At 41.5% G+C, this 23,806-nt stretch overlaps 1 protein-coding gene across 2 annotated transcripts in view; it reads right to left on the bottom strand.

Moving 5' to 3' along the window:
• Window positions 1-10,605: 10,605 nt before the first annotated feature.
• LOC122561354 (VPS10 domain-containing receptor SorCS1-like) overlaps window positions 10,606-23,806 on the bottom strand; it is a 1,166,089-nt gene continuing 1,152,888 nt past the window's right edge. For both annotated transcript variants that reach the window (XM_043713086.1, XM_043713087.1), the window contains exon 27: window positions 10,606-12,970. In XM_043713086.1, coding sequence (XP_043569021.1) covers window positions 12,912-12,970 — 59 coding nt within the window. In that variant the 3' untranslated portion in view covers window positions 10,606-12,911. The remainder of the gene's footprint in view (window positions 12,971-23,806) is intronic.

Genomic DNA, 23,806 nt, shown 5'->3' with positions numbered 1-23,806 from the left:
AGAGAGTGGGGGGCTTTGTAGGGGGCTGGGGAGAGTATGGCGGGTGTTGGATGGGGCTGAGGATGGGCAGTCAAAGGGATTGTTGATAGTGAGCTAAGGAAGAAGAGAAGCTGGAGAGGTTACAATGGGGGCTTGGTGCTGTTGAAATGGTTTGTCTGTGCTGAAAGAAACCCATGTCAGGACAGGAATCTGATAGGGAGGGTGGTGCCAGGGGTTGTGGGGGGGTTGTGTAGGGATGTTGAGGAGGAGTTCAGCTTCTGAAATTGTAAAACACAACATTGAGCCCTGAACACTGCAAAGCCCCCAAGTGGAAGTGGTTCTTCAAGCTTGTTTCTTTCCGATCTCCAGTATCTGCAGCTCTGCATTTATCTGCAAGTGACACAATTTCAGGATAAGATTAGATTAGATTCCCTACTGTGTCCCTTCAACCCAACCAGTCCACCACCGACCCTCCGAAGAGTAACCTACTCAGACCCATTTCCCTCTGACTAATGCACCTAACACTATGGATAATTTAGCCTGGCCAATTCACCTGACCTGCACATTTTTGGACTGTGGGAGGAAACCAGAGCACCCGGAGGAAACCCACGCAGACTCAGGGAGAAGGTGCAAACTCCACACAGTCAGTTGCCCGAGGCTGGAATTGATTCTGGGACCCTGGTGCTGTGAGGCAGCAGTGCCAACCACTGAGCCATCGTGCATTTAGATTCCAGCAAAAGGGGACTTATTTGGTCAAACGTTGATGAGCCTTTGGAATTCTCTGCTCCAAGAGGTTGTGGAAGCTCAGTGATTGATGATCTACAGGACAGAAAATCAATAGATGTCCGGAAGCTAATGATATCCAGGAATATGCAGATAGTGTAGGAGAGTGGTGTTGGAATTGATGGAGCCGGCTGAGAGCATTGAATCCCCTGCTCCTCTTTCAATGTCCCTATCTTGAGGGAACTGGCTAAGAGCCACCTGTTGATCAACATCACTAAAACAGATCACCTATTTATTGTCACACTGCTGTTTGTGGAAACATGCTGTTCATGCATCTCAAAAGTATCTCATTTATAACAAAGCACTTTAAGATGTCCCATGAAGGTGAAACGTGTGATATGAATTGAGATTTCAGTTTCTGTAATTATCTAACACTGTATTGGATCAGCCATGTCCTATTGAAAGACAGAATAGTATTCAAGGCGCCAAATGGCCTATTCCTGTTTCTACACATATGGCCTTGCTGTCTTATTCAAGAAATATTTCCCCATTCTTGGAAACTCAAATTCTAAGTTCTGTGTTGTTCAGAATGTAACAAGTCATTCGGTGAGAACAAAATAAACAACTGTGGATGTTGGAGATCTGAACCAAAAACCGGAAATCCCTGGAGAAACTCAGCGGGTCTGCAACATCAGTGGAGAGAGAAACTGAGTTACTGTTGAATCCAGTGACCCTTCTTCAGGACATCTTCAGTCGTTGGACAGCGTTAATCCCACGGTGTTGAAAAGTTGGCATCCTTCAATGTTTAGCCACTAATTGAATGTCATTGTTTGTCATTTGTGAAGCTGTATTCACAACAGGAGTGCACAGGTAGCTGAGAAACAGTAATCCCGTGGAAGCACAGAGCTCCTCTCTGGTTTCTGCTGTTGACAGACAGACACTGAGCTGGGAGATTTACCAAAGCTGTAAAAGATCAGAAAGAAGGCATTTGGGTTTATGAAACCTTTAATCAGCTGCTTTGTCAGCTTAATTAGCAAGGAGTAAAGGGTGGTGGTGGATTATTAAAATCGTGTTTTAATTACTGTATATACTCAAGTAAAAGTCGATCTCATATAAAAATCGACCCCTTATTTTTGGCCAAAAGATCTGGAATTTTCCATGTATCTCGTGTAAAGGTCAACCCTAGTTCTTCATAGCTAACAGATCAGCATTTGAGCCTAGGTATTACCTTGTACATAAATGTTATGATAAAGAAATGAATTTCTTTTTCATGGTATTATGTGTTTTGATGTACATTTCACACCAATTTGGCATCAGGTCAGAGTCAGGTAGCAGCTCAGCTAAGCTCAGTTCCCCTGCCGCACTCCTGGAATACTGTGATATTACTGTGATTCATTGTATTTTTTCCTTTATTTGTTTAGGGATTGATTGGAGTTCTGCTAATGATATGGTGTTTTTGCCTGTAGCATCAATTTCGGCTCCTCAAAAGTAGTATCCATGTAATAGCTGACACCATAAATTTAACCTGAAAAGTAGTCTCAAAAGTTTGACGTTTACGTGAGTATAGACAGTAATTGGTGTATTTTCATGAGCATACCCATTGCTTGAGCACGAGGTCATGGTTGAGGCATCATCAATTTTTGGAAATAAACCATCGTATGGGGACCTGGAGCCAACGGTTTTCATTCCCAGATGCTCGATGGTATGGGAAGAAATGAACAAAGAGGAGAGGATGGGGGTTGGACTGGACTGTGGCAGCCACTTGAAATTGCTCTGCACTTCTATGAGAATGATCTCTGATCTCAGCTCCACCTTTCTGCCCAACATCCCTATCCCCTCATTTGTCCAGACAACAACACTCTCCCAACTGGAGGTTTGAATATTCAGCCCCTGACATGTGAACTGCGTCAGGCTCAGCAGCTTGGCTGGGTTTATGTCAATGTGCCTGGTTTGCAAGGGGTCAAAGCCTCCAGGTTTTTCCCAGGTCAGTGGATCTGTACCCATCCCTCTCCCCTCCTATTGTTGGTGTACTTGCCAGTTTGCTCAGTTAGCTGATTGGTGATGCCAACAGTGAGGGCTCATTCCTGCAGTGGCTGAGATCACAGTGAAAGTCCTGCCTTCTCAATCTCACCCCTTCCTGTGGTAAGGCAACCCTCTGGACATGTTCATCACTAGTTGTCTCTCTCTTTGACAAGACAGTGAGATGATGGTGGCTCCACCTTTATCGACTGTGAGCCAATATCAGCAGGTAGGAGAAAGTGAGGACTGCTGGAGAGCCAGAGTGAAAAAGGTGTGGTGCTGGAAAAGCACAGCAGTTCAGGCAGCATCCAAGGAGCAGGAACGTCGACATTTCTAGCATACACCCTTAATTGAAGAGCTTATCCAAAATGTTGACTTTCCTGCTCCTCAGATGCTGCCTGATTGACGGTGCTTTTCTAGCACCTTTTTGACTCTGTCAATGTGACCAGTCAATATTCGGTCATACTTAGCTCAGGACTGACCTGAAGTAGATTGATGATGAACTGTATTCCTCACATTGGTTAAAATGTAAACCGGGAAAAAGTGAGGACTGCAGATGCTGGAGATTAGAGCTGAAAATGTGTTGCTGGAAAAGCGCAGCAGGTCAGGCAGCATCCAAGGAGCAGGAGAATTGACGTTTCAGGCATAAGCCCTTCTTCAGGATTCCTGAAACGTCAATTCTCCTGCTCTTTGGATGCTGCCTGACCTGCTGCGCTTTTCCAGCAACACATTTTTCAGTTAAAATGCAAACCCCAAAGAGAAACAAGCATGATTGGGTCAAATTCCCAGAACTTTCTACAGACTAGCATTGTGAGAGCATATAACATCACAAGAACTGGTCAATGTTGTCCCATTGTTTAAGAAGGGTACCAGGGATAATCCAGGAAATTACAGGCCTGTGAGCCTCAGATCGGTGGTAGGGGAATTATTGGAAAAGATTCTGAGGGACAAGATCGATACGCATTTAGAAGCAAAAAGACAAATTCGCGATAGACCGCACGATTTTGTGAGGGGGAGGTCACTAACTTGATCGAGTTTTTTTGAGGAGATGTTTAAGATGATTCATGAGGGAAAATGTTGTCTACATGGACTTCAGCAAAGCCTTTGACAAAGTCCCTCAAGGCAGACTGGTACAAAATGTGAAGTCACAGGGTATCAGGGGTGAGCTGGCAAGATGGATACAGAACTGGCTCAGTCATAGGAGACAGAGGGTAGCAATAGAAGGATGCTTTTTGGATTGGAGAGTTGTGACTAGTGGTGTTCCAAAGGGATCAGTGCTGGGAGCTCTGCTGTTCATGGTCTACATAAATGATTTGGAGGAAAATGTAGCTGATCTAATCAGTAGGTTTGTGGATGATACAAAGATTGGTGGAGTTGCGAAAAGGGAGGAGGATTGTCAAAGGATACAGCAGGACATAGATCAGTTGGAGGCATGGGCAGAGAAATGGCAGATTATCTGGACAAATGTGAGGTGATGTAAGGGAAGTCAAGTAGAGGTGGAAATTATACAGTGAATGGCAGAACCCTTAGGAGTATTGATATGCAGCGGAATCTGAAGGTGGCAGTGCAGATCGATAAGGGAGTAAAAAAGCCCAATGGCATTGAGTTTAAGGATAGACAAGTTATGCTGCAGCTTTATGGAACTTCAGTTAGGCCACATTTGGGATATTGCGTACAGTTCTGGTCACCACACGACCAGAAGAATGTGGATACTTTGGAGAGAAAAGGTTACAGAAAAGGTTTACCAGGACGTTGCCTGGTACTGGGAATTTTAGTTATGCAGAAAGTTTGGATAGACTGGATTTGTTTTCACTGGAACGCAGGAGGTTGAGGGGCAACTTGATAGAAGTTTATAAGATTGCGAATGGTATGGATAGAATGAAAAGTGTGAGGCTTTTTCCCAGGGTGGAGGGATCAATTACTGAGGGACACGGGTTCAAGGTGTGAGTGGGGATGTTTAGAAGAGATATGTGAGGGAAGTTTTTCACACAGAGGATGGTGAGTGCCTGGAATGTGCGGCCAGAGGAGGGGGTGGGGGCAGAAACAATAGCAGCTTTCAATGAACACCCCGACAAATACAGGAATAGGAAGGGAATAGAGGGATACGGATCCTTGTAAGTGAGGGCAGTTTTACTATCAAAGGCGCAGGCTTGGAGGGCCGAAGGGCCTGATCCTGTGCTGTATTGTTCTCTTTCGGTTGTCTGCTTGGTAAATAATGTAAGCGCTGGACGTCTTTTAAAGCTGTATGTTTCATCTTCATCGAAGAAAAAATTAATTAAACTGACCTGTATGATCCAATTTTATTTTTAAAATGTTTTTATAGTGATAAGCAGCATGGCTTTGTACAGGAATGCTTTTGTCTCACAAGCTGCAATGATTCACGAGAGCACCTTCTTTTTGATGGAGAGTAGAGAAATTTTTAAAATTACCAGAAATTCTCAAATCCAACATTGAACATGAGATACCCAACCTGTGAGCATGCATGTGTCTGTAAAGAATGCTTTAAGGATTTGGAAGTTTGCTACTTTTCATTAAAAGAAAGCTGTGAGCATTAATTTTTTCTTTGATTTCCCTTGTAGAAATAATAAACAAATTCTACAAGGGATGGGTTTAAGTTATGTACAAGGTTAAAGCCTGCCATCTCATGCTGTGATTTACAAAGGGCAATAGTTACCCAGTGGGTTTGTTGTAATCTTGCACAAGTATCCTCTAACGTGCATGAGCAGTTTTGTTGACCGCACTGAAGACTGCCCAGCTTCTGTCCTGACGTAATGGTGTGGCAGCACAATGTGAGGGTCTCCCTACGCTTTCAAATAAGATGCTTGCGTTTTGGAATGTTCATCGTCAAATTGCTGCAATGTTGTGGTCCCATTTTAAAGTGCTGTCATGCTGCTGAAACAGGCCACACTGTCTTCACTTGGAATGTTAGAGCAATGCAACACCAACCTCCCAGCTGTTTGCAATTCTCTGAAGTTGAAACCTGAACGTTCAGGAGCAGTGAGACACAATGTACCAGGCAGCACCTTATTAATGTTACCTGATGATGTGGAAATGAGGAACCCTGCAATCCTCAGATGGACAGCAGCGATTGTCATGATGTTTGTCTGTAATGTTTTGAATATAGTTTTGAAAAGCACTTTGTAATAACAGCAAATACTCCACTTCAGAATGTTAGGTTTTCCTTAAAAAAAATCTACTTTTAATTGAAATGCGATTCGTGCACAGCAACAGACATTTTTGTCGGGCCTTGGCCGTTTTAATAAATACAGTGATGGTTAAAGCAGCAAAACAACCAGGGTAAGCTTTGACAAATGCAATACACTGTATCACAGCATTAGGCACAATACCACACTCTTGATTATTGGCACAGGGTGGTGGTTCAACACAAATCCATTATAAAGTTCACCTATGCAGCGTCCATTTAAAAAAAATCTGAAGACAGATTATTTCTTTTTACTGTTATAAAACAGGATTGAATGATTTTATTAGCTATATAATAAAAGATAAGGTCACTGACATTTGGCCATACAGCTGCAGTCTGCAATCACTTGGTTAGCTCAGTTGGCTGGATGGCTGGTTTGTGATGCAGAGTGTTATCGACAGCACACATTCAATTTCTGCAGTTAGCTGGAGGTCACTGTGAGGATCCCCCTTCTCAAACTTCTTCCTTGGTTCAACCTACACTTGACAGTTTGGATTAAATGGAGAATTTAGACTGAACTAATTAACACAAAAGTAAGAACATGGTGCAGAAGTTGACTGGAATCAGGTTCCAGAATTAAGTTGTAGATAACTTTATCAGAAAGTAGGGGGGAGTTTGCCATTTCTATTCAGACTATGAAATTGGTCTGCCACTTTTAAGGAACATGGAAGGAAAGGGTCATTGCATTATTTGGTGTTTAATTTACAAACACAACTAGTTGGGTTCCTGCTTCATTGTCTCCTTGCAATCCGACTACTACTATTTTTCTCATGACTAAGCATGGACTTGCACACTTGCTGCTGAAGTGAACCTTCAACATTTAAACCACTGACAAAGAAGAGATCACAGGAGAACGGGGACTGGCCTGGTTTGAGGAATGCATGCTTCCAAATAAGCTAACACATTCAAATTTTGAAAGATGACACATTTAAATTTTGTCCACATCCAAAAATGATGTGCGACATTTTCTTTCCAACGTCTTTTGAAGACAGAAGTTCTCAGATAATTCTACCTCCCTTTGCTTTTATTACATTTCATCGCTTTATCTTTGTGCAATTCCCAATGTATTGAAGCACCAATAAATATCACTGTCAGTGTGACCTGAAGCATTTTGATCTGCAACGTTTTCATTTTTCTTTCTTTGCACAATTTGGAAGTACTTGGTTTCTGGTCCATTCCCAGTGATATGGATGATACTGGAATCCATTGCATGGGGTAATTATTAGATTCACACCCAGCATTTCCTGTGCCACTATCCCATTTAATCCATAACCTGAGGGCTAAAGAGCTTCCTGCAGTACTTGTGTGTTCTGATGTTTCCTGAATTGATTCAGAGCAGTGGTTAGTTCCAACTTCGGCATCACATGAATCAGATTGGAATTTTTTCGGTCTCCTGAAGTATCAGATAGTTTGTTATGCCAACTCAGGCTTTGGAATATCTAAATCTCACTAACGTTATATTGAATTTTGCAGGTATTTTGATACACCCTCAGTAATAAATGTTTTTAAGTACTTACAATGTTCACTGTGTCAAATTGATAAATACAGCATATGTGCTTTCAAGCTTTGATTATTATTAATAATGTCATAAGGATATGATGCACTTTGAGTAACTTTATAAGGTGGCCAGATTTTGACTGGTATTGGGGGCTCAGTTTTTAAAAATTAGTATGAGCTGGAATGGGAATCATAAACATTGCATTTAATGCTATGGATTCCAGGATGTTATCTCAAAACTGAGATAGATACAATTTTGTCTGGGGACAAATTAAGTTTAAAGAGCAAATGTGGGAAATTCAAATTTCAAAACAGATCAGCCATGACTGAATGGACTGACAGAGAGAGCTGAGGGGCTAAAGGGTCTTAGGTTTATGCTTTTCTGCTCAGCCTGTGGAGTGAAATTTGTGCAATAATGCATTTTCATGCCATTGATTATGGAGAGATTAATTGGCTGTGCAAGTGTCATTGTTTCTTTTTGATTTAGTTGGTTACATTCACCTTGACCTTTTTGACCTCAGAATTTCTCTGACCCCAAGCCATGTTCTTTGATCACATTTTCACTAAAACAGCTTGTTGTGTTTAGAATTTAGCTCCGATTACAATTGGCAATGTCCATCGACCAGAGAAGAGAAAATCACATCTCAGCAAGTTCTGATTGGTTCATGATGTTGGTGTTTAATAAAATCCTTTGGAAGGGAATTTGTATTTTATATTCGGGGTGGGGGGTGGGATTCTAAGACTACACACAGGTGCTACAGGTGCTGCATGAGATAGCAAGTTGATGTTCTCTTTTGTATTAGTGAATTTGAAGATTAAAAGACTAGCTGCCACACTGTGGGAAAGAGGCTGCAGTTTTTGGATTAAGCAAAATAGGGTCTCTGCAGAAGCTAACACTGCCACGAACGTAAGATTTAATTTAATGTCTCTAAAGTTCTGCCTCAGGAGAATTGCATTGTGTTGGGCCATTTAAGACAATGGCATGGTGGTCCACTTGTACTTGAGCACCGGGTGTCAGAGTGCGGCCTGTCTAATGTCACCTGCAATTTCCGGCCAACTCTTCAACTGTCCTACCACAATGCGCACTATCTGCACTCCCATCTCAGGTTGGTTGTGAGGGAGAAGGAATCTTCTCATTAGCAGCAGACTCTGCTGATTCCCACACCTGACTGATGCCCAGGGAGGAATGAACCAATGTGAATGCTCTTCTCCCTCTGTGCTGACAGACTGCAGCAGTATGGCAAACAGGATCAGCTTCCCTTCAATATTAGCAAAACAGTCAAGACAATGGCAGAAAAATTCCTGATGTTTTACGGTTGTCCTCAAATGCTTTGCACATTTCAAAGGTATAAGTTACAGTAATACAAAAGGTATGATTTATTACCATAGCTGTGTGCATTTTCATTTTTTTTATTAACAGATTCAAATTCTCATATAAAAGTACATATAACTTTTTTAACAGATTTAAAATGACTATAGATCAGCTGATTCAATTAGACATATCGTGCAGTTTTTTACATTTCTCCTCTCTGTGAACTCTACGTGCAATCTCACTCATGTCCAGATTTACTACATTTCACACTGTGTCTGGACACTGCCATGGACCAACCAGTTTCAACTCATTATTTTATATAATGAGACAGTTTATCACCACGAGCACATGAGGAATGGGTACAGACTGCGTACATCCAGGTAATGGATGTTCCTCATGTTCTAAGACAGAACAGAATCTGATTTTAAATAAGGAGTTTATTTAGGTCAATTAAGCACAAGTTTAAGTCAGGTAACCGGAGTTTGCACAACCTAGTTTTGTAGAGGATGGGAATGCATGATGGGTAACTAAAATGATACTATGCGAAGATAAAAGTGACATGAGGAGAACTCTCATCTACATCATTTGTGCTTGAGATGGCAGCTTCAATATCTTCCATTTCTGTCAGCTGCACACAGATCCAAAACATGAGGTGGTGATATGTGCGACAGAAACAAAAATTACTGGAGAAACTCAGTAGGTCTGGAAGCATCTGTGGAGAGAGAATCAGTTAAAGTTTTGAGTCTAGTGTCCCTCCTTCTGAAGAAGGGTTGCTGAACCTGAAACACTAACCCTCTGCACAGATGCTGCTAGCTGTGCTGAGTCTCCCCAGCAATTACGGTTTTGTTTCAGATTTTCAGCGTCTGCATTTTTTTATTTTATCTCAGTGTTTTGTGAGAGGGTGCTGACAATGTGAGGATTAAATACTATCCTGCATAAGCAGCAAGCACCTTCATTTTAAATTAAAATAGAAGGCTTCACTGACTTTTCTTTAAACCATTGAGAAAGATCAGTGTGAGGGAAAAACACAGTCTTAAATAACAGCTATCCAAACTTCGAATGTCTGAATTGACTTACGAGTTGAAGAATTGGGTCAAGTTCTACATTTTCACTTTTGCTAAAGGATACACAGGTCGAATGTAAGCCTTGTCTTTACTGGTGCTGACTGACCTACCACATAGCTTGAACATATCTTGGTACAACTTCACCTGAAACCAGAAGTCCAAGAACAGAAGCTGCTAGAAAAGCTCAGCAGGTCTGGCAGCACCTGTGAAGAAAAATCAGAGTTAGCGTTTCAGGTCTGGTGGCCTTGCTTAGAACAGTTCTGAGGAAGGGTCACTGCACCCAACATGTTAACTCTGATGTTTCTTCACAGATGCTGCCAGAGCTGCTGAGCTTTTCCAGAAATTTCCATTTTTGTTTCTGGATTACAGCAGTTCTTTCAGCTTTTAAACCTAGCTGTGAGTGGAAACGATTCAATGCCTGCAATAAGTTTTGTTTTGAGATACCAGAGCACTCTAATGAATAATCCACAGACCATTCCATGTGGTGTCTTCTTGGTCAGAAGAAATGGTTACAAGAAATAAAGCTGATCATTTCAGAGTCTGAAGGGAATCGATAAGGTAGAAACAGGGAGGCCGTTTCCACTGGCAGGTGAAACCGGAACTAGGGGAAAAGCCTCAGAATAAGGGGGAGCAGATTTAGGACTGAGCTGAGGAGGAATTTTTCACCCAGAGAGTTGTGAATCTGTGGAATTCTCTGCCCAGGGAAGTGGTTGATGCTATCTCGCTGAGTGTTTTTAAGGCAAAGATAGATTTTTGAACAATGAAGGAATTAAGGGCTACAATAAGGGTAGGTGGAGCTGAGGCCATGAAAAGATCAGCCATGATCCTATTGAATGGTGGAGCAGGCTCGGGGGGCCAGACGGCCTACTCCTGCTCCTTGTTTCTTATGTAATTCCATTTCTGATCCTCTCAGAAACTGACATAGGAATCTGCCAATGATAATGTCACGTGTTCCATTAACAACCCAGTTCTTATAATTAGCTTGCTAATTAGTTTCCTTTTGATAAGTTGATGCTAGTTTATTTTACTGTTGCCTATTACTCTGTGGGATACTAAGGTATGAAAGCTAAACATGATCTGAATTTCTTTTAGATGGTGCTAATCATCACAGGAACTGAGCTTTGACAAAGGGTCAGTTAGACTCGAAACGTTCAGCTCTTTTCCCTCCTTACAGATGCTGCCAGACCTGCTGAGATTTTCCAGCATTTTCTCTTTTGATCACAGGACTTATTGCCTCCACTCAAATAGCAGATGAGAAGAATGTCAGAGTTAGGCTTTAAATACTTCCTCCAATGTCCCGACTCTGAATTTCAAAAGCCAGATTGGCTTCATCGTGATTCCCATTTCTAAACTAGCATCTACGCTATAATTACAATTTAATGTTCAAACATGTAGTAAAAAATTAAGGCTAAAATAGATAGATTCTTGATCCAAAGGGGAGTGAAGCATTATGGGTAAAGGGCGGGAAAGTGGGCGTGAGGAATGTCAGATCAGCCATGAGTGTACTGAATAGTGGAACTGGCTTGAGGGGCCAAATGGCCTACTCCTGTTTCTATTTCTTATGGCCTTAAGCATTTGGCTCCAACTTCTGACAATTAAAGTATTACTGCTGTATTTTAAAGATCGTTATTTTCTGACTCAAATTTCAAAGAAACACATCCTGCTGAATCATGACAGCTGAACTAGTAACCCCAAGGTTTTGTACATCTCTATCATCTCAATTGTTATTAAAAAAAGAGTCTAACTCTGTGAACTGATCTATAATGTAACCAATACTTTCTAACAGTACAATATGCAACTGGAACAAGAAAACCAAGCACACCGATGGTGTACAGTCGGTGCAGCTTCTTGCTAGCATGCAGCATATTACAGTACGCTCTGGTTAAAAGGTAATACTTTATTGAGGAGTGTTGTCATTCAGACGTGTTGGTGTGCTGTGTTCACCCAACACAGCGGGGGTATGCACCTGGCAGATTCAGAGTGTAGTCAGGAAAGCTGTTGAGTTGGGAATGAGCTGGGACCGTGCCAGGGATTACAGGGAAAGTGCTGAAAATGTGTTGCTGGAGAAGCGCAGCAGGTCAGGCAGCATCCAGGGAACAGGAGAATCGACGTTTCGGGCATAAGCCCTTCTTCAGGAATGAGCTGGGACCATGCCAGGAATTACAGAGAAAGTATCTGGGAGCTGTCCACAAAGTGTTGGTGATTGGAGCAGCCAGTACCTGGTTGAGATCGGTATGTCAGTAATTAAAGGACCTACATCCGACAATCAGCAACTTATATTGTCAATTGAATCAGGCAGTATGTACAAATGGGAGGACCAGGTACTGTCAGTGTGACTCACTTCATAAACCTGTAATTTGCATGATGCTTTGGATTTTTCTTTAGTGAGGGTGAAGAAGGGAGTTGGAGACTATATTAATGATTAGGAAACATCAAAGAACCATACAACATGGGAGGAGATTGTTCTGCCCATCATGCTGTTTGATAGAGCTATCCAATTAGTCCTCCCTCCTGATCATTCCCTCCAGTCCTGCATTATTTTATCTTCTCAAATAATTCAATTCTAACTCCCTGTTGAAAGTTAACGAAGTTAACTTATTGAAGTTAAACCCAGCACTCCTTCAGGCAGTGTATTCTGGACCTAGCGTAGCTTTCTGAGTGAAATGAAAGTGGTTCTTTTGGCCAATGACCTACAACCCATGCTTACTGCCCTCTCTGCAGTTTGTCTTTTGTACTCGAGCATGACTCTTCAGGGGGTCAAGCTCAGGGATTGGCAACGTACTCTCCATAAATCGCCAAGGAGATAGCGAGAATGTATTCTGTCCAATAGTGTACCTTTCACAAGTACATGTGCTCTTTTGTGTCACTATATTACCTCTTACATTGAATGTACTGTACATATTTTTTAGGACCTAACCACCACATTCTCTTGTTCAATTTACAATAATTTTTTTCTTTTTTTTGTTAAAGTAATAGAAAAGAGATTTTTTTATCCAAATAGTTACAATAAGCAATCTGTGTCATTACCATCCACATGCACAGTTTTAAAGCTAAAACCTTGTGTGTTGTAGGATAGAAAAGTCGAACTCCAATGTGGATTCAGCAGGTCCCAGTGTTAAACATAGCTTGGAATCTCTTTTGTGCTCTCGCTTTCAGTGACTGTTGGATTGTTTCCTGTAATATCAAAAAAAGGGTTTAAACAAAGGTTAGAGTACAGCTTAACGTTTGTAATTTGAGATTGCACCCAAGTTTGCTGATTATGACAAGATGGGGGATAGCACTCAAGAGTGGATGCTTTTGCCAATTTTTATCCCCAGTGTTTGGCTGTCTGTAACCCGTCCCTCACTAAGACCCCCACACCCATCACATTGCTCTTCCTGGTCTGCATTGATTCCTGTCTCTCAATCCTTCCAATTTTAAAACCTCACCTTTTCATTTCAGAACTCACAATGTCTCACCCATTTTCCCTTGATTCCTAATTCACTCCTAATCCATCCTTAGATTCTCTGGTTCTTCAAGTCCAACTACTGCTGTGAACTGCTGCCCTTTACCCCGTCAGCAGTGGTGCTGTCTTCAATAACCTAGGCCCAAACTTCTGCATTAATTCCATCAAACCTCCTTTCCTTTGGAAATGAATAAGAAATGCTACTTCTAGTGAAGATTTTGATGACCTCTACCTTTCCTTCCTTAGTGACAATTCTTTTCCTGCATTAAAGATACTCTGGCATTTGTATCATAATCACGCAAAACCAAATCAGTTGTCACATCCAACAGTTGTACGAGTAGAGATTCCTTCAGCCTATTTCATTTTAACTCCAAACACACGCCCATACCTATGGTATCTTCACCTCACTTTTTAAAACCAACTGAATAAGAATATCAGGCGCGAATGTGTGCCAAGATCTTGTCAGCTTTTATGCCATACTTTTGAAAGTAGATGAATTCATTCAATATCAGAGCTTGACGAGAGACAATATGAGGATACTATGTTCCCATTAGTTTGGGCTGGATTCGAATCCACTTCTGCAGGTGTTGATCCATGACTTTGGGTTTCTTACATTGAGAAGTGGACAATACTTTGTCTTCCATTTTGTTTTTGTGGATGTTACATATTTAACATTGGCTTAATTGAGAAGCAAGAGTTACTCCAGCATAGTGCAGACAGAGTGAGACATTAAACTGAGATCTCAGCTGCCCTCCATTGCTCTATTTCAGAGAGGTTCTGGGGAGTCCTCCACACCAGCATTGATTCTTCAGTCAGCACCAGGCACCATGTATTTAATTGATAATGAATGTGGTTACTGTCTGTGAGATGTCACTGCACATAAATTGGCTCCTATGTTTTCTTGTATTACAATAGCAAGTCCACATTGAAAGTATTTAATTGGAACAGCTTGATGTACAACATAAATGCAAGAATCTCCTTTCTTCTTTGATAGATTGATCCATATGACATCTCCAGGTACCACGTATCTCATCAATGCTGATTGACTGCTAAGGCATTTAGTCTGAACAGGCAAGAGTTACTGAGTTTTTCTTCAATGATTAAATCATAATTACGTCCAGAAGAAATATAAAAGCATATTTTAAAAGTAGCTGTTGAGATTATTGACAGCTCAATTGGGAAAATATGGCACTTCATTTATTTTGGTCAATGTTGAAATAGCTGTGTCGCTAAAAAACACTTAACCAATCACACCCATCAAATGCATTTAAGAGCAGGAGTTCCCTGTGAGTTATTGTACTTCTGTAGTTTTATGGCTGATAATTGTGTCATAAAACTGTGAAATCAGGAGTAGAAATGATCGGAATTAACTTAATAACAATACACAATGAGGCAAAACCCATTGCATTTTAAACACTATTAGTCATCTGATTTTAAAGTGGTTTCTGGAGAACTATTTTCGGGAAGAACAGTAGCTTAACCAATCACCAGGAAATTGAAATACCTGGAATTTGTTTGACTAGTTTACCCATTTTGATTTACATGGATATTTAAATAAGTACATGAATAATGTTTTGGATGGATATGGGCCAAGCACAGATAGGTGGGACTCATTCAATTTGGGGTTATGGTCAGCACGGACTGATTGGACTAAAGAGTCCGTTTTCATGTTGTATGACACTGACTCTATGAAAGTCAGGGTCGAGATGACCAAAGATTGGTAACATCCCAAAGCTGTGTAATTTGTAATTCAGAAATTTCCAGAGATTCGGGCTGGGGTCTATGGGACATTTCACTGCGAGTGGTTTGATAAATATTAATAAATATCCAAAGAAGCTATAATTGTGAGGAAAGTTAAAGTGAAACAATTGGAGCATTGAGAAAAAATAGATTTAGTGGAGCAAGTGAGCCCTGGAGTGATTAGAAACTGTTTTACATTTGTTTTAATATTTCAGAAGGGTTGGCAAAGCTTATTGAAGCATTGAGTGGTGCAAGCACTGAACGGCAGCTGATAGGAAATGTAGCAACTGAGAAAAGAACATGTCAATCAATCAATCCCTTTGCATGCTAAAGCCTCAGTCAGCTTGCTGTCTATAGAAAAGACAAAAGAAATATATTAGCAGAAATCATGCATTACTTTTAAACAGTTCAAGAAACCTCTCGACTGAAAACAAACTCTCTCCAATTCTGCCTTGTGATGGATTAACATGAAGGAGTACATTCCATTTCTAACGTGTATTCTTGTTTGAACATTTTAAGAATCTCCCCAGGATGGTTTGCCATGTTAAAGTTACATATAAATGCAAGTTGTTGTGCTTCTTTCGCAGGCCAATGGGGACTAGTCTGGAACACAGCAAGATCCCATTGGAGAGTACGTGCTCAAAGAAAGAATAATGAAATAGATCCCAGAAGTTCCATTTGTTCACTAAGTTTTAAACTTCAAGCTTGATCTACATTTAATTCTTTGATTTGCTCCCATCATTGATGCTAAATCATTTGCCTTCTATTCTTATTTCATCATCTCCAGACAAGATGATTGGTAACAACACTTGTATAAATCGGATACCTCTGTGCAAATGGCCACTAAAGATCAGGTACAGGCGCTCATTAACTGACCCTAGGGCTTTCGCCCTTGCCAATTTGGGAATGCCACTTATTCCCATATTCTCCAAAATGATGGAGCATTGAGGATTAGTGATTTACCATGTGAGGACCTGCTCATTCACACTCTACTATATTTGTTTGTAACCTATCATAAACTTGCTGTTATATTGGTGACCCAGAGCCTTATTATTGCAGGCCACTGACATCACCCTCAGGCACTGCAACTGTGGCTAACTCCAACCTTTCAAACCTCCTGTTTTAGCTTTGAATCAAACCTATAGGATCATGACTGGGAGAGTACAGCTATAATGCAGATTAAGCAACAGCATGGGTGTCCCTGTTATTTGAGACAATGATATAGTTCTAAGACACTTGGGAAAACACTGCACATCACTGACTGCTGTGAACTGTGCCTGGCTGTTCCTACTTTTTAAAACTTTGATTAAAATCTTTAACAACATTCTACTGGAATCTTGGGAACCACTTGCTGCTGACATCAAACCAGTCTTGACCTTACATTCAAAATGTTCCTTAGAACTGCAGTGCTAGGAATAAAAGGTAAGACTCATTGTCCTACCAATTAAGGGCAACTTGTGTATTAGCATGCCTAAGTGTTCCCATTAATGTTGATTGCTTTCGGATACTTTTGTCGTCCTGACTTGTTATGCTTGGAAACTTGTGATTTGTATAATGGATGATTGGGAGTATAGTAATTGCTGTACAATGCTCAAGGGATTTGGCAGATGTGAGAGTGAAGACTGATGGCAGCCTTTGTAGAGATGGGCAGCACACAGTATGCAGTCCCATTGAAAGATTCATCGACTATAAAGGTGATAGGCAGGAGACATGGAGGCTCACCCCTTGTTGTCAGCAGAGACCAGCCGTACCTATGAACCAGGAGTATTGTCATTTCAATTTGGAGAGATATGGGCCACACACAGGCAAATGGGATTAATTCAGTTGGAGAAACTTGGTCAGCATGGACGAGTTGGACCGAATACTATGTTTCTGTGCTGTAAGATTTGATTAGCAAGTTTTCAGATGGCACTAAGATTGGTGGAGTAGCAGATAGTGAAGGGGACCATCAGAGAATGCAGCAGAATACAGATAGATTGGAGAATTGGGCGAGGTGATGTATTTTGGAAGATCCAATTCAAAAGCAAACTATACAGTAAATGGAAAAGCCCTGGGGAAAATTGATGTACAGAGAGATCGGGTGTTTGAGTCCATTGTACCCTGAAGGCAGCAATGCAGGTTGATAGAGTGTTCAAGAAGGCATACGGCATCCTTTTTTTCATCAGACGGGGTATTGAGTATAAGAGTTGGCAGGTCATGTTACAAGTTACATAAGACTTTGGTTCAGCCACATTTGGAGTACTGTGTACAGTTCTGGTCACCACATTACCAGAAGGATGTGGATGCTCTGGGGAGGGTGCAGAGGAGGTTCACCAGGATGTTGCCTGGTATGGAGGGTGCTAGCTATGAAGAGAGATTACTAGATCAGATCAGATTATTAGATCAGTGTGGAAACAGGCCCTTCGGCCCAACAATTCCACACTGACCCGCCGAAGCACACCAACACAGACCCATTCCCCTACATTTACCCCTGCACCTAACACTACGGCCAATTTAGCATGGCCAATTCACCTGACCTGCACATCTTTGGACTGTGGGAGGAAACCAGAGCACCTGGAGGAAACCCACACAGACACAGGGAGAATGTGCAAACTCCACACAGTCAGTCGCCTGAGGCGGGAATTGAACATGGGTCTCTGGCGCTGTGAGGCAGCAGTGCTAACCACTGTGCCGAGGTTGAGTAGATTGGGATTATTTTCTTTAGAAAGATGGAGGTTGAGGAGGGACCTGATGGATGTCTACAAAGTCATGAGAGGCAGAGACAGGGTGGATAGCAAGAAGCTTTTTCCCAGAGTGGGGGACTCAATTACTAGGGGTCATGAGTTCAATGTAAGAGGGGAAAGGTTTAAGGGAGATATGCGTGGAAAGTTCTTTACGCAGAGGCTAGTGGGTGGAGGGTGGCTGCCAGTTGAGGTGGTAGAGACGGGCACGATAGTGTCATTTAAGATGTATCCAGATGGATACATGAGTGGGCAGGAGGCAGAGGGATACAGATCCTTAGAAAATAGGTGACAGGTTTAGGTAGAAGATCTGGATCGGTGCAGGCTTGGAGGGCCGAAGGGCCTGTTCCTGTGCTGTAAGGTTCTTTGTTTTTTGACACTTTGTTTGTGCCCTGGGAAATGCTCCGAGGTAGAGATTCTGGATTCAGGCTGATTTTTTCTTTTGGCTCTGTTTTCAATGGTCAGATCTCATAGGACAGCAGGGTAGCTTCCAGCCTGGCCCATCAGTGTTAAACTCTCACCTGGGATATTTGAAACTAATCCCATTTCGCTAGCGCCACAGCCTGGACTATAAACCTGAGATATGGATATCAGAGCTTGGGGACAGTTCTTCCTTTTAATGAATTAGGGGAAGATTCCCTTGTCTGCATTTGCATTTTCTCTGGTGGCTGTCACCTGAACAGCCAACAAATAGTCTGAAAAAGGCTGCACCCTGTGGTGGGACTAAAGAGTATAGTATATCCTGAAAACATTTCTGCAGGATCTAACACTCAGTTATCACATAGAGAGGTTTCAACTGAGAAAAATAGAGAATAAAAATTCTGTGCAGTAATGTTCCCTTTGAATATTTAGTGTTTTCATCACATATCTCTAAGCTAATCAATACAGGTATGTCAATGTCGAGTTTAAATTAAAATGGTTGAGAAGAATTGATGAGAGCCATTGAAATTCTACAGCATGGGAGAACCCATTCAACCCTCATACCTGAGATTGTGTTTTCAAAAAGCCTTCTGATTAAAGTCATTCCCTGCTCTTTCCACTTAGCTCATCAAAACTGTCTGTTTTTAAAACATTCGCTCAATTCCTTCTTGAAAGTTATCAAAAATGCATCAACCACCTTACCAGGCACTGAGTTCCAGACCATAATGATTTGTTGTATTAAAAAAATACTCTTTTCCCACATTCCCCTGTTTATTTGCCAATTATTTTGAAATACTATTTGTATATGAATGTCAGTTAAGCACAATTTCTATTCTCCATTGTTTAATAGGATTTTAATAAATACTCATGTTTGCATTACAGTTAAATATATTCATTAGTCACAGTCTCAAAAGGAGATCAGCATCAAGTGGAAAGTTGGAAGAGTTTGGGTGTGGCCATGTGGAAAACCAAGCTCCCTACCGATCACAGAGGATGCTGGAGAAACTCAGCAGGTTTGGCAGCATCTGTGCTGAGAGATAGAGTTCACATTTCAGGTCCCACGACCCTTTGAGGGGCATGGATAGGGTAAATAGGCAAGATCTTTTCCCTGGGAAGGGGGAAGTCCAGAATTAAAGGGCATAGGTTTAGGGTGAGAGGGGTAAGATTTAAAGAGCAAATTTTTCATGCAGAGCGTGTTGCGTGTATGGAATGAGCTCCCAGAGGAAGTGGTGGAGGCTGGTACAATTACATTTAAAAGGTATCTGGGTGGGTACATGAATAGGAAGGGTTTAGAAGGATATGGGCCCAGTGCTGGCAAATGGGACTAGATTAGGTTGGGATATCTGGTCAGCATGGATGAGTTGGACCGAAGGGTCTATTTCCATGCTGCACATATCTGTGACTCTATGACTGATTGTACCTCAGAAAAAAATTGGTATATATGTTGAAGGTGGGGTGAGGAAGGGAAGGGGAGGAGTAAACAATGTGTGGAGGTAGAGCTCAAAGAGAGACAAAGGAGTGGGTAATGGTCAGAACTGTTAGTGACTGACAATGGATTGTGTGTGGTAGCAGCCCATGTGTTGATAAGTCTGGGAAGTTGAACTCACTGAGTCCAGATGACTGCAGGGTTCCCAGGCAGAAAATGAGGTGCTGTTCTTCCAGCTGTTGCTAAGCTTTACTGGAGCACAGCAGCAGGGCTGAGGCAGGGATGTTGGCCAGGGAACACAGTGAAGGGACACCAGATTTTGTTTTGGATTTCCAGCATCTGCAATTCTTTCCTTTTTTCCTACTGATCACACTATCCTTCTCTCAAACTGATTTTACACTCATAGAAAATTAAGACTATGATTTTGAAAAATGTTGCTTTAATTTTTGTTATGGCTGAAACACACTGAAAATCTGGGATAATCACTTTAAGATTACTGACAACAGGAAGTCACAGAGCTGTACAGATTGTGATTCTGGGTCGAGAGTGTGGTGCTGGAAAAGCACAGCAGGTCAGGCAGCATCTGAGGAGAAGGAAAATTGACATTTCGGGCATAAGCCCTTCAACAGGAATCAACCTGACCGGCTGTGCTTTCCCAACAACACACTCTTGACTCTGATCTCCAGCATCTGCCAGTCCTCACTTTCACCTCCAGATTGTGACTCTGTACAAGGACGGTCAAGTGTACTCAAGAGGAACATGATTCGGAGATACCGGTGTTGGACTGGGGTGTACAAAGTTAAAAATCACACAACACCAGGTTATAATCCAACAAGTTTAATTGGAAGCACTAGCTTTCGGAGCGACGCTCCATCAGTTGATTCATCAGGCAATCACCTGATGAAGGAGCGTCGCTCTGAAAGCTAGTGTGCTTCCAATTAAACTAGCTGGACTATAACCTGGTGTTGTGTGATTTTTAACTCAAGAGGAACAGGTTGTTATGAATAAAACACTGAGGAGAAAATCTCAAATGTGAGAGTAGCAGCCTCCACTCCTCATACTAATCCCTACCACCTACTCTCACTAAGGTTAAACAGTAGACTAGATTCTCTACAGTGTGGAAACAGACCCTTCAGCCCAACAAGTCCACACCGACCCTCCGAAGGGAAACCCACCCAAACCCATTCCCATACCCTATATTTACCCTGACTAACGCACCTATCACCGTGGGCAATTTAGTATGGCCAATTCACCTGGCCTGCACATCTTTGGACTGTGGGAGGAAACTGGAGCACCCGGAGGAAACCCACACAGACACGGGGAGAATGTGCAAACTCCACACAGACAGTCGGGAATCAAACCCAGGACCCTGGGCCACTGTGCCACTCTAGTATCACTTGATACATTTTTTTAAAATTTATTGATAGGGCGTTGACAACACTGACAAGACCAGGTCCTATTGGCCACACCTAATTATTCAGGGGACAGCTGAGAGTCTGGTGTCACATTGAGGACAGCAGATTTCTTTCTCCAAAGGCATTAATGAACCAGATGGATTTTTTTTCTGACAATAGACCCATCATCAGACTCTTAATTCCAGATTTTTATTGAATTCAAATTTTACCATCTGCTGTGGCAGGATTTGAATCTAGGACCCCACAACATTAGCTGGGAATAACAATCCAGCAATAATACCACCAGGCCAGCGTCTCCCCTTCCATTAATTAGTTTGCTGGGTTAGCAGAAAAACGCTTTAATGACAATGGGAAAGAACATTGGCTAGTTAAGCTTTGCATTTGTGCAAACAGCAAAACAGAGGCATTGAATCTGGGTAAAAACAATGACTGCAGATGCTGGAAACCAGAGTCTAGATTAGAGTGGTGCTGGAAAAGCACAGCGGTTCAGGCAGCATCCGAGGAGCAGGAAAATCAACATTTTGGCAAAAGCCCTTCATCAGGAATAGAGGTAGAGTGCCTGCAGGGGGGTCACTGAATCTCACTAGCAATGCCTGTTCTCAGAGCAGTGCACACAAAATACTTGTAAGAGCAGTAGACTCAGCCATGAAACCTCCTCACTGCTGTTCATTAAGATCATTGCTGACCTCTAACCTCAAATCTACTTTCCCAACAATCTCCAAATCCCTTTTAGGGTCCAAATATTTATATATGTGAGCCTTGAATACGCTCAATGTGTGAGTGTCTGTATATACATACCTGGGATATAGAAATCCTAAAATTTCTAACCCCAAAATATTTAACCCTTAGGGAAGAATTTTCTCCTCATCTGAATCTTACAGGATTAGTCCTGTACCTATGATTTCTAATTCTGAACTCTCCATCCTGGGTAAACATCTTGCAACATCACCAGACCACAGTCCATCGCGTTACCTGGAGTCTCCATTTTAATTAAATAAATGTTTTATATCTTGTGTAACCCTTACCTTGGTGTGTGCAATTCAATTAAGTAATTCACGAGCAAGGTTTTCAGCTAAAAAACCAAAAAAGATCATTTCTGGTCACAATCACCCTGAACAATGTGATGTCACACAATGTTCTCACACTTGTACACATATACACTTTAAGAGACTTTCACAAACTAAAGTTAACTCAATCTCTAATTTCATATCTCTGGTCTGCCATGTAGCAGATCACATTGGTTTCTTGAAGGCACTTGATGTTTTAAAGTTGAAATGAAGTGTTCACTGCAGTTGTGAGGCTTCTTGTAGTCTAATATCTAGAAGGTTCGTTCCCAGGGGAACTTAGAAACTGGGACAAGTTGCACACTTTGGCTATTTGGTGATTTGAAGTTAGTTTCTGTGTCTAGTTCATAGGCTGGCTGATGTATAATTGTTCCATTGGATCAGACAGTGGACAGACAATATAAACGTTTGTGTCTCACCATGTGGCTTTTCAGCCATTTCATGTCTTCCTTGTTGTGAGGTGTCCATGTTGATTCTCAATCCTGTATTATGGATTCACACTTCTGGAGGCTCACCCAATCTAGTCTGGTTGGGGGAAGACCCCACGCTGCAATGGGAAATTGATAGAGGCTCTGGAGTTTGGATCTTTTTTGAAGCCTCAGAGCAGAACGCCTTTTGTGTAAGCCTGTTTTTAAAGTGATATGTGAATTCTCTGAATAACTGTAAATATCCAGATTTAATTAGGTGTTTGTCAGAGACAGAGGTCTGTAGTCCAAATATCAAAGGCAGATGATTTTTTTGGCAGCTACCCAGACAGCTTGTTTGTGTCCAAAACTCACTGCAGTCATAAAAAGCTATTGCTAGATATACCCATTGATCTTTGCTGTGGTCTACTTTCACCTTTCTATTCCTGCGACTTTGAGGATGAAGTATATTCTGTGCTTTATCTGGCTTTAACTAGCTTATATCAGAAATCCATTCCACGGTGAGTATTGCTTTGTCTGAGATCAGAGATATTTGTCAGTACTATATGTGGAGGATTACAATGTTGAGGAAGTCAGTGACTCAGATGACCATCCAACTGTTCTGTAAAATCCGACACGGATTGATTCAGAACTCCTAATCTCTTTGGAGAAGAGGGAAAGAGATGTCAAGGATGAAGAACACATCCATAGAATCAACAGTGAAAACTTTTTAAGATACAATGAGATTACGGAAATCCTCCTTCTCTCTCAGGCAGAGGGAACAGTAAATGACAGCATTTGAACTGACAGACCTATGTGAGATTGCCCAGGTCTCCTGCTGGTTGCTTAAACATCCTCCTTGTTGATAATACCATCCTGGGGAGGGCATCATGAAAAAGACCCTATCGAGCAGATCCAGTGAGTACAACAAACAAGGTTCAATGTCAACTCTTTTTCTGGACAAAAAGATGTCCACAATATTGTGGGAATTTGTTACACATTGCCTAGAAATGTGTTTATGGGTTTTAAATGAATTTGGAAAATCTGTCATTTAGTATTTGCAGTTACTTGAACTGGCTAGTGCATAGCAATCATATTCGAGAAGGATATGAAATTTAACAGCAGAGCAGAATTTCCTTCTTATTCTAATGAATCAGGCTGTAATATTGCTTTGAATAGTTTTTAAATGTTAATAGTGTTGTCACCCTTTCTGTACAATAGGATCAGTTTTGTTTTTCACAGTTCCAATAGATGTTCAATTGATGAACAGGACTGATTGATAATTATCAATGAATGACATTCAATTACTGAACCCATTACTGCACTTACAAGCCTTCATTCAAGAACCACCTCTGCATTTTCATTTGATTTTTCAT

This window comes from Chiloscyllium plagiosum, chromosome 22 (assembly GCF_004010195.1).
Source record: "Chiloscyllium plagiosum isolate BGI_BamShark_2017 chromosome 22, ASM401019v2, whole genome shotgun sequence".
Taxonomy (NCBI): Eukaryota; Metazoa; Chordata; class Chondrichthyes; order Orectolobiformes; family Hemiscylliidae; genus Chiloscyllium; species Chiloscyllium plagiosum.
This window is presented reverse-complemented; position numbering and strand designations above follow the sequence as displayed.